Source organism: Panthera leo, chromosome F2 (genome assembly GCF_018350215.1).
Source record: "Panthera leo isolate Ple1 chromosome F2, P.leo_Ple1_pat1.1, whole genome shotgun sequence".
NCBI classification, from domain to species: domain Eukaryota; kingdom Metazoa; phylum Chordata; class Mammalia; order Carnivora; family Felidae; genus Panthera; species Panthera leo.
Window position 1 is genome coordinate 57465230 of NC_056695.1, and position 12796 is coordinate 57478025.

At 31.5% G+C, this 12796-nt stretch overlaps 1 protein-coding gene across 3 annotated transcripts in view; it reads right to left on the reverse strand.

The window, feature by feature from the left end:
* The window catches only part of CSMD3 (CUB and Sushi multiple domains 3), a 1240952-nt gene that overhangs the window by 732931 nt on the left and 495225 nt on the right, over positions 1-12796 (reverse strand). Inside the window, exon 7 of one of the 3 annotated variants that reach the window (XM_042923786.1) lies at positions 3752-4063. The exons of the other annotated variants lie outside the window; for them this stretch is intronic. Coding sequence (XP_042779720.1) covers positions 3752-4063 — 312 coding nt within the window. The remainder of the gene's footprint in view (positions 1-3751; positions 4064-12796) is intronic. 3 annotated transcript variants of the gene reach the window in all.

A 12796-nucleotide genomic window follows, 5' to 3' on the forward strand; every position in this document is an offset into this window, starting at 1 on the left:
ATAGGATTTAAATGGTAATAACTTTCAGCAAAATAATATCCATGGTATAACATTAACATTTATTCATGTGATATTTGTTGACTTTATAGCTTTCTTGTGTTTAACTGTAAAATTCCTTTGTTTTTATAATTGGATAAGGTCTATAAACAAGGCATTTATATCTAGTTTCATGTTGTGAAATTTGAAGTGGTATAAAAGCAATTTATTGTTTGAATTCATGAGAATATCATTGGCTTTTAGGAATTAAAAACACTAGTATTTTTAGAACTATGACAAAATGAAGTAGTTATCTTTATTTTAATACTAAAATGTATAGATATATGAATATATTGTAAAACACAGTTTTAAGTTTTCTAAGAAATTTAGGCAAATGCTTTAGCTGGTCCGATCTTAGTCATTAATTTAGCAAATAGTATTTAAATTCATCTATGGTTCAGAAGCTGCTCTAGGCACTGGGAATTTAGCATGAACCAGACCCACTCACTCCTTACTTCACAGAGGTAAATTTTACAGGACAAGTCATAGGGCTGGTGATTACAAACACAAGAAAAGTACAGAGTACAATGCTGAGTTATAACAGAAAAAAAAAAAAAAAAAACTAACTTTCCTGGAGGTGAAAATTTAAGTTAAAATTTCTAAAGGGAATTAGAATGATCTGGTTGCAAGAATGAAAGGAATGGTTCATCAAAGTGGCTTCAAGTAGAAAAGAACATGGTGTGTTTGACACTAGCAGAATTTCTGTTTGGCTAAAAAAAAAAAAAAAAAAAAAAAAAAAAAAAAAAAAAAAAAAAAAAAAAAAAAAGGGTAACTGTGAGAGTCACACAGGATGGATATGGAGATAGAGACAAAAGCCAGACCATGGAATTTTCTGTAGGACACCACCAAACCTTGGTTTTATTACTAAGGTTGTTGAGCAGGTTTTAAAAGGTAATTCTGACTACACTGCAGAGAATGGAATAGAAGAATGAAACCTAATTTGTTTTCTCTAACATATCTAGAAAAATTAAGGATTTAGTTTTGCATTATGTTTACAGACTCATTTAAAATGTCAACGAAATGACTCACTGTCTGCATAAACCCCATAACTACTCGAGTACTTGAATCGCTATGAGCTTTACAAAACTTTCCTTCTACTACCTCATGGGTTTCTCTGTATCTTCCACTCTATGCCAGTCTCTTGAAGGAAAGGGCCATAGATTATTTATCTTTCCTTCCTAGAACAGAGCATGGTACTCAGTAGGCATTCCAGGCATGTCTGGTGAGGCGGAATTATTTTTAATGAAAGAATAATGCTTTGGGGCACCTGGGAGGCACAGTTGGTTGAACGTCTGACTCTTGATTTCAGCTCAGGTCATTATCTCACGGTTATGAGACTGAGCCCTGCGGGCTCTGTGCTGAGGGTGGAGCCTGCTTAAGATTCTCTCTCTCTTCCTCTGCCCCTCTCCTCCTTGTTAGCATTCTATCTATCTATCTATCTATCTATCTATCTATCTATCTATCTAAAAAGAATACTGCTTTGATGTTAGCCAATTCCAATCTGGAAATTTGGCCCTGCTAAGAGCTAGGTTTTTGAAGTCTATTTTACATCTGTAAAGTAGCTAAATATTGAGGGTTTTCAAAAATATCGACAGGCATAGGGTGATAGTTCTCTTTTATTTCTAACATTTACATTTTTTAAACCAAAATGTTAAAAAGCTTGAGTCTCAAATATAACTAGCTATCTGAAATCACTAAAACACTAGATTATTGAGGAGGAGTCAGAAGGACTAATTCTAATTAAAATAGAGATTTGATAAACATATAATAATTTAAGTCACTGAAATAAATGATAAGCGTAACACTCAGAATGTTTTCCATACACATGATTTAAACAAAAATAACTGACGAATATTTAATTCCAAAGTAGATGGCACTACTCAATGGCTACTACCTACAGAAACACTATTTCAGAAAGAATATGGGGAAGGATGAAACATGTATTAGCTCTAAAATAATTATTGTCTAAAAGAGAATTTGAGCACTGATTTGGAATTTACCAAGGAAGTAATATGCTTAATTAAAATGTACTTGAATGTAGCTCAGAAGTTTAGATTGAGTAATTTTCAAATCACTTTATTGAATTTAGTAACTGACTACTCTTTATTCTCATTTCAATCTGAATTATTTTTCCTAGTTCTCTAAAATACTAATTTGTAACCTGAGCTTCTCGCATCACTTGATGGCAACTTTGGCTAAAGTAGTATTTGTTAATTAGTTGATTTATATAACAAACTTATGCTTGAGAATTACCCATCTTTCATTCAATAGGTAGTAAAATGATCAGAGTAGTTTGTCAATTCTAGCTCGTGAAATTTTCCACAGAGAGTGAAAAAACTAAATGGAAGGGTTTTTACCTTAATATTTTAATAATATTTACACTTTTTTATTTCCTGCTACTAAGAAAAAGTATCTATTTGATATAACAAATTATCAATTTTATCATGACTCTTACATTCTTCACTGGGGAAATACTCATGGTAAGGAAGTGAATCGAGAAGCAAGGTGATACTGATTTAATACTTTACAGGAGACTACTACGTGTTAAGAATTCAGTTTATGATGCTTATTAAGGAGAATAAAAGTACATTCAGTATGAATTTTGATGGAAATGAGCTTTTGAAATATTTCCATATGATTTTCAATCAGCTATATAAGATGTCTTGATTTTTGTTCTTAGTGTATATTAAGCACAGAATGCTTACTTATTACTTATAAACCATTACTTATATCATGTTCTGTATAAACCATGCCTACCCACACTACATCAACCATAACCAGCTTGGAGAATATATGACGATGAGTTGGAAATAGAGTTGGAGTAGGTATTTTTTACTTGAAACATGTTCAATTAATTAATATTTCCACTGATGCATATATTGATATAAATGAAATCCCTTTACTTTTTGACACTACATTGATTTTTTTTCCACAAACTGCTCGGTGAAACTTGCTACCAAGAAACAGAAAAATATGCTTGCTATGCTTCATAATTTTGTAAAAGGTAGGCTTATATTAATCAACTAGAAAATTACCAATATATGATTTGGCTTTGTGGCAATTTTTTTTCTACAAAAGATTAGAAAGCAAAAGGATATTTAAATATAGAGCCATAATCTCAATGAATAGCTGTTACCTTTTCAAAATGAGAAATCTCAATACAATCATATAGATCAGGCTATAGTTACTTTAGAAATAAAAGAGCCAGCTATATAAAATAATCACCAGACAGAATGTTTCCATTTTGCCCAAATTATCTATTGTCTTAAGTGTTAATTAGCATCTGCGTAACATTAAGATTTCATGCAAATGCTGAAAATTACGACATAGGACAAATCATCAATGTGTAAATATGTACACTTATTGATAGAAACTGGCTACTTTATTTTCAAGTAATCTCAACATCATACCTGGCACATAATATGCAATAGATATTTAGTACTCGTTTTTATTATCCTTTTTATGCATTCTTTCCTTTCTACATTTACCCCCACCCCCGCCCAGTATTTGCATTTCCCTCTGATTTGTATTTTTTAATTTCTGTGTTTTCAAATCATTCAGGGTTTGGTTATAACGATCTATATTTTGCAGCTACGCTTTTTCCTTTGGCTTCCTACATCTTGGCTCTCTTTCAGCTCATTCTCCAATTCGAATCGTTACCAAAACATAGCTTTGGCTGTAACTAAACGGGCACAAGTAAAATAACATCCAATACCTCTATGAGTAACAACTGCAAGCTCTTTAGTTCTTTCTATCTGTTCAGCATTTCGTGGTCTTCTCCTTGTACTTTGTGTATCTGCTTGATGAGGAGAGAGCCCGTCCTTGGATGTGTTGGGGTCCAGACCTGAATTTCTGAGACTCGAAACTTGCACTCGCTGTTCCTCAGAAAGTCTATGGATGGTGACAGCTGTAACACTGGATACAGTAACATCTGCAGGTGTGCTAGCAACAGCAATAGCACCAGTGGTAGTCCTGTTATGCTCCTCTAACTCACCAGTGGAGGTAGTGTGGGTCAATGTAGAAGAACCTGTGGGACACAGTAGCACTAGATGCTAACTTTTTCTTTTAAATTGTGTTTATTTTTTTTCTGATAAGTTTAATAAATTATATTCCCTTCTATTACCTTAAGGATAACCAACACGAAGAGGCAAAACACAAACACGCCCCTAAAATGTGAAGTAACCAGATCCAATGATTGCTTCGTATCAATCAACCTCTGAATAGGTACCACACACAAATATACCACATTTTCACTGTGACACATTAGGGGAGGAAAGGTGAAATAGTAAACCCTTCATGGAGTCCCGAACCAATCTTTGTTCTTTACCTACAGATGAGTGTTAGCAACAAATGCCTGGCAAGTGACCAATTTTGACAGAATGGGTAACCGTGTAACCACACTTTTCTCAAAAGTATGCTTTGAAGAGTCTGTGCCATATCTGTTCATAATTTCTGGGAAAAACATCAAAAATTTCTATTTTAAGATAAGCAAGTGAAGGAGAATTTAAAATCAAAGCCAAAATTAAAACAAAATGATTAAAAAAAAATAAAACCCTGAATAACTATTCTATGCAGATGTCTATCTTAACCTCACTTGCCAGAAAGCAGCCAACATGATAAAATATTCAACGCCGTGAGCTATATATGCATTAGGCTCCGGTGGGTTGTTTTTGGAAGCTGGGTAATATACTTCACTATTTTAAAGTAAAATTTGAGATTAACCAATTCTCAGTTAATTAAAATTAATCACTATATTTAGAAATGATTGAGAATTAACTAATAGCATGGAACTTTTACGCACACAAAAGTAGCTTTAATAAATGGTTAAGAATTCCCAAATATCTCGTAAGTGTTTCACAGTATATATTTCTCTACATTCTTAACTTTATTAAGGTTTCACTGTAATTTAAAAATAGATTTTTAAAGGAGCCGAATTAGGGTTTTCTTTTTCTCTCTCTTAAACCTCTTTAAAAGATTGTCTGTGGTAGTACATAATTCTTACATAATGAAAGAAAGTAGTTTGTCTTTCTTATAATAGAAGTATGAAACTGAAGATATATTTAAAAGGCTCTTGACATCTAAAATGCTTAACAAGAAAAAAATACTGAGTGTTGGAAGTACAGCTACTAATTAGGAATAATCGTCAGGTCCTGGTTAGAAAACTTCTGAGTATTTTTTAAAGCCAATGAGTGGTATATTTTCATATCCTTGCCTTCTCAATAAACTGCATCTCAAACTTCTGTCCACAGTGTATAATTAGATATTGTAGACAAAAATACATAGGAATAGTTGAACCATTCTTCAAGAGGAAAATAGCTTTATCCCATAATGTCATTTGAGTATGCTCTGCCTTCTTTTTCTTTTTCTTTTTTCCCTCTTGTGTTATAGGCAGGTGAGTGGTAAGATTAGTAATTCTGATTTCTGCTTTCAGCCAAAAAAGGACGTCAAACACGGGGGTCCTCTCATTCATAAGCAGCAAAGGGAAACATGTCTGCTACAGGTTCTGCCAGCCTACATTGTCGTTAAAATTGAAGCTTGGTTTAATTTGGTTTGGAAACTCAAATGATGGTTGTATTTTCAGGGAGCCAAGGGTAAATGAGGTATGGCAATTATCAGATAATTTTAAAGACCTTTAATATATTCTAAAGCATCAGTCAGAAAGAAGCTGCTACTGAATATTTATCCAAGTTATATTGTGAAGATTACAATCTCCCTAAATTCATGTTGGTTATGAAAATTGACCAGTAACATCTACTAAGCTAATATTTAGTAAGATTTTTCTTTAATCACACAATTAAGCAATAACTACGTTTACAATACTAACATTTAGTAATTAACCTCATGATAAATCAGACACTTGAAGGGCCCATGTGCTTACTATAAAAACAATGACCTGATCATATTATTCACCTAGGGAGTTTAACTGTATCTTCTACTTTAGAAAGGAAGTAGAAAATCAGGGTGGATAAAAAACTAACACTTTAAAACTTTTCATAACTGTATCATAATTTCCCAGCTTTCAGTTTTAGTTTAAAGAGGAAACTATTTAATTGTAAACATTTGCTGCAAAATGCAATCTAAAAGCATGAAAAATATTAGAATGTGTATGTACTCTATCTCAAATCTCAATGTTCTGACCTTATTCCAAGGAGTAAACTGAGGAGCTATTATATTCTATCATTGAAGTTATTACAATTGATCCCAAATAATCTCATGTGTTTGGGTCAATAACTCTGGGATAATTCTTAACAATGTATCTAAGTTGCTTCTATAACTAATCCTCAAGACTTATAGACCAGTTCCCAACATTGATTTTCTTGAAGACACCAGAGGATAAATACAGTTCCTGACAAAATTTGAGTTAGAACTGATCTTTGTTAGCCTTTAGACCCAGGATTTGCTAACATCCCGTCTTAAAAATCTTCAGTAATAGAACTCCACTTCTGGCTAATGGTGGTAGTGATTCAGTACTATCCTCTTAACCTGAATGCAGAACTTGGTGGAATATTAGAAAAAAGCATTGAAAAACCAATTTATTTAATAACCATAGTCCAACCAGATATATATACTTCAACCAGATATTTTACTAACTAGTACCTATGTTTTTGTTTTTTTTTTTTTTTTTTTTTTTTTTACTAGTACCTATGTTTTATGTATATTTTGTGTTCATATTCTTTCTTCCTCATACTAGAATGCAAGCTCCCTAAAGATTGAGATTTTTGTATATTCTATTCATTGCTGAATTACCTAATATCTAAAACAGTGCCTGGTACACAGTAGATGCTCAAGAAATATTCATCAAAAGAAAGAATAAATGAATGAATCCATTTAATAATAATTCTAAACTAATATTAACAATAATAAAGAGAATAAATTTCACAAATGAAATATGATGATAATTGTTACCATGGCAAAGTCATAATTCAAACAGTATAATGAATGAAGAGAAATTCTAAAGGGAGGAAGAATAATAATTTTGTTTTTAACTTTCAAAGACATCATTTTGAAAAAGTGTGGAATCTGAAGATTTATTTGCATGAGTTACTTGAAAAATTGTGTCATAATTCCCAAACCTTAAAAGATACAATGTTCACATGAAATGGATTTACTTAGAATGTTCAAATTTCTGTAGAGTGAAGAATAGTTATATGTCAAAATAGCAGGAGACAGAGTGCATCTAAATGTAGTTAAATATGTTTGATATATAAAATGGAATAACCTCCATAAAGAAATAACATCGGTTTCCTCTATAAGGCAATAAAATCATCCATAACCATACAGTTATATCATATATTATATAATCATTTTATCTAAAATGTAGACCAATTTAGAATACGGGTTTTAGTACCACTTTAAATTGGCAGTGTGTGAAACACAGATTTTTAAATTGTCAAAATGCACCATTTACCATTTAACAGTTTAAAAACACTCAACATTTTTGCATACATAACTGTTTTATGAGGTAATTGCCAATGTTAGAAAAAGCCTTAGGATTCTGTATAGCAACAATCCGTTATTAAATATATTATATAGCTAACTCAATGTTAAAATATATTTTGTTTTATTTTTTAAAAATTTAAATATGCTACACAATTGAGTAAACATGATCTTTGATAGCACAATATTAAATGCATATGTTACACAACATACAACCCCAATTAAGAAATAAAATGTACATCCAGAAAATTCATTCTTCGTTTGAAATTAAATTATGTATACAAGATGTAGTTTATCACAATTAGATTATCCTGTCATTAAATCTCTTGAGATATATTTAAAAATTAGATGTTTACAACAGAAACACAGGTCTAAGGTATATTTTATTAATATTCTTTAATAAAACATTTCTCAGTATAACAAAAATAAAATGAAATGGTTTACATATATAAGCATGCTTCCCTAAATCATAACTATGTGCCATATTTGGAACTATGATAATGGAAAATGACATACGCTACACATGTAAATTGGTAAATTTATTTAACAGGAATCCTTACAATATTAAATTTGGATTACATTATGTAGTATAATGAGAATTGTGTTTTTGAAGGCTTTCTTATTTCAACAACATCTTCAAGAGACTAAACATAATTCATATAAAGCCATTTATAAGTGTGTCATTTAGAAAGTGTAACCAAAAACTCTTTCTGTAATTCAATTTTAATTTCTTTATGATTAAATTTTTAGCCTTACAGATTTTTAAAACAATTTTGCCTCGTAATTATTGTCTAACTCACCACAAAATTGAAGAGCAGAATGTATTGCTAAAGATATGAGTGGATGGCCCAATATGTACACAACTACGTAAGCACATGTTAAAGGTAATTGCATATTCAAAGAAGTAGCTTTTAGATATTTATGTTTGGCATGTTATTTTATATTAAAATATATATCCTGTTCCATTAATTTTAGTATTCCAGGTGAAACATTTGAATGAAAGTTTAACTAACAAAATAATTCTAAATGAATAATTTTGTGACATTACGATATATAATGAAGGAAAATGCAATAAACATTTAACATGAAAACATGCAAAAGGAAAAATATACAAAATAACATCAAAATAAAATCTAAATACAACTAATGCAACAATTCTATTTGAGCCATTATTTAGATATTCTATAAATTTTAGCATATGTAATTTGATTTATATGTTACATTTCTTTAATATTACTTGGATGAAACTTAAACATGTTAATAAGTGAGGCAACTCTTGCAAACTAATTGCAATATGTGCAAATGAAGCAAAACAAAGTCACTGCTTTGTGACATGCTATAATTTTCAGGAAGTATATTGCAATCAGGTATATAATTTGGGTATTTTGCATTTTAAACATTATTAATTCCAGTCTGCTAAAATCCCTAAAGCTTAGTATTTTACAGTACAAATTAGTGGATGTGCTTGTACTATGAATATTCAACTGAGAGAAGAAATGGGTAAACTGAAATGGAAAGTAGCCTTTAAACTGTAAAAGAAATATAAATGATCTACCTTTGGTTAACTATTACCTAATATAAAATGATCTTTCTGACTAGGAGAATTTTAAGTGAAACAATCCTGGAAAAAAATAGTTTGTAACTTAGTTTTAAAGAGTTGGTCTAGATTATAGTTTTAATCTTAAATTAAAATGTTGTATTTGTGCTAAAACTACATAGGATTATGATCTAAAAATAGCTAAATAAATGAAAATAAGATATTCCTGATTATAAGACGCAGCTCTAAGTAAAAAACATTCTACCAATTAAACTATGACATAACAATGCAAAAACTCTGTCACCTGAATCCAGATTGCTGAGATGTTAAAATGTGAAAAGATATTGATCATGATAGAGTTAAAAAGAAACCAGTAATTCTAGACACAGATTTTCTATGATCACAAATTAATTAAATAAATTAGGTGTGTATTAATTTACAAATAGAACTGAGAGTTCAAATATAATTTATCTTTCTTAGTTGATTGATTAATGAATATGTTTCTATTTATGTTATATATTTCTATTCAAGTTTCTAAGCATTAAATAAGGAAATCAACATTAAATTTTGCAAATGGGTTTGTTACTATTTATCAGGTACAAGTGATCAGACTGATTTAATATGCGAAGTGACTAAATAAACATTTGGAGTCTAAGCTGAAACTGATGATACATCTACTAAATTCACACTTACTGAGAGTAAATTAATAATTATAAAACAAATATTCAACAAGATATTTACTAATGTCAAGTTGTTTACATGCAAAATAAAAACCTCACATTCTGAATTGTTTGAAATGTTGATAAACCCATATGCCAAGCAACCATAAATACCTTTATCTAAATGAAATATAGAAAATATCAAAAGTTTTAGAAAGTATATGGAGAGTACTTATAGGTCCACCATGACAAAACTATATACAAAAACATATATATGATAAATATATATTTATAACATATATATTATAAATGTCTGAATGTTATAGTAAATATCATCACAGTTCTACTATAAAAATGTGAGGAAATAGACATCTCATTATTAGTACTAAAAGAGCATACTAGGGAAAAAAACTTTTTTAAACAGACAGTTGGAAGACTTGTAAAGAAACTCTCTCTCTCTTAAAGGACCAATTCTTGTTTTTACCTAGTTGATTCAAGTTGCAGAATCAGATGTTCTCATCATTTATTCCTTTTCAAATATTTTGGAAGGCTCAACTATGTGTAGCAGTGGGTCCTAGGGGTAATTGTTTTAATGTGCCCAAACACACACACCACTGATAGGAATAAATACCCACAAAATACAAACTGAATCTTTAGTGTAACTAAGCATAATGTTCTTCCCTAAAATCACAATACTGACAATCAAACTTAAAGGCCTGGGTTTTGAAATAAAATTGATGGCACCCTTGTCACATTTGATAAGAATATGAGCAAAGGGTATACTGCCCTTCCACACCTTTCTAAAACCATCTCCTAGAATATCAACTGTTAGATTTCTTTCTCGCCACAGCTCTTATCTCTCAGCTCAAGTAGAAGTATTTGTCCCTCAACAAACAAAATGTAACTGAACACAAACTTGTTTCACTTCCTTCCACACAAAAGCTTGTGGAATAGCTACCAGTTCTTTGGAAGATTTAAAGGTGTTATCAGGAAAAAGGAGTACTAATATATTTAATTCCAAAGTGTTAACATCAGGAATTCCTTCACTTTCAGAGTCTTGCTGTCTCTGATAATGGATATGTATTAATAGATTTTTGGAAGTACAAAGTGTGTCTCATATGTGTGCACCCCCCCACGTCTTCTTGAATGTTTAATGAGTATGTGAGAAATGAATGAACGTGGCTAAATGTACTACTCTCTTCTTTCTAAAAATTAAATATTTTACTTTATGTTAGTATTTATTGAGGGTTAAATGTATTTTTAAGGATATAAATATAAAAAATTGAGCCTCTCCAGATGTGTTCAAACAATACAAAAAACACTCCATTATAATATAACTGCAATTTATATAGCATATACTAGACTAGAAGGAAAAGAGAGGAAGAAACATCTAAGAACACATAAATCACCCCTTCATTCTGTGTTTTCTCAAATGCGGGTAGCATATCCCTTCTCTTCCATTCTCCAGCACCCTTTTCACTCCCCCACCCAAATAATCTTTTAATGACGGCATTATGAAGGAGAAAGGAAAGAAGTAAGAGAAAGGAACTGGTAAGGTTACTCTTTCTACCAATCATGGTTGAAAGGAAAAAATAAGAGGCTTTATTCTGACCCAGCCCATCATGTCCCTGAGTCCTTCCCACCTTGACTATCTGACTGCATCCATGTTTATTGTCTATTTCCTTCTCTAGTGGTCTTCTAGTATGCAGGGGGCAGAGGTGCTTCATTTTCCATTAATTTTAAGTGCTCTTTTTTAGAAAGTTTACATAACTCTGGTTTTATTTTTTTATTTTTTATTTATATTTTTAAATATTAAATTTATTGTCAAATTGGTTTCCATACAACACCCAGTGCTCATCCCAACAGGTGCCCTCCTCAATGCCCATCACCCACTTTCCCCTCCTCCCACCCCCCACCAACCCTCAGTGTATTCTTTTTTTAAGAGTCTCTTATGGTTTGCTTCCTTCCCTCTCTTTAACTTTTTTTCCCCTTTCCCCTCCCCCATGGTCTACTGCTAAGTTTCTCAAGATCCACATAAGAGTGAAACATACGGTATCTAGGTATCGCTCTCTGAAGACTGTCCTCTTAGACACAAATACCTTTCTGGTTGAGAGAACACACACACCAGAATGACTGCCTAACCATTCAGTTTGAATTCGTTTATTGCAAAGTTTTCTTCTCCTCAAAATAAATAATAGGGACACGTTGAGAACTAAGTTTTTGAGGAGTGTGAAGCTTGTGGTAGATCATTGAATGCTCCTGGTTGAGGGATTTATCATAAATTGATATCTGATCCCATGTGACTGTTATATGATGGGAAGTCCTGGGTTCATTAGAAGCAAGTGGGGCATAAGGGAGGTGTGGGCGGGTAGGAAAGGGCTGACATTCTGAAGGAAAGACTATTACAGTATTGATTGCTGAGAGGTTGCTGAGCAACTGGTGAGTATGTGCATAAATATGCTAAAGTAGAGCAGCCTAACAAGAAAACGAAGCCAAGAAAGGTCTGATTTTCCTGCATCATACACTCAGTAAGACACTTTTTATTTTACAGCAGCTAATTAATTAGTAGCAGAAGTGATTTGCTTGAAAATAGGTGCCAATCTTGGCTTAAAAAAGTTGCATTTTGGAGGGAAAAAAACCCTTCAGAAATAGTAAGAACCTATAGAGTTAATCTTCAAAGACTACTATTAACCAGAAAGGCACATATATTACACAGTACATATTGGGGTTTATGTATAATTCTCTGTTAGGGTACTTAAAATAAAAATGTCTATATTAAGAGGTAAATCTTTATATTCCTTCATGTAATTACTTTGCAAAGGTCCACCTTTCTTTCTTTCTTTTTCTTTCTTTACCAAAAATATATTTTATTTCAAGACACTATGCAAAGACTGTCTTTTAATAACATCAATAATATAAAGATACAAATACTCTAAAAATTATAGCTGAAATTTGCATGTATACTTGGCTTCAAATATGTTTTGTACTTTAGTTTAATTATGGAAATTGATGTGTTAAAATTGAGAGATAAAATGTGGACATCTGACTGAGGAGCATCTCAAAAATCATCCGCTCTAACATTGCGACATCAGGCCAACTCTCTTTAACACTTCCTACTCTAAGAGTA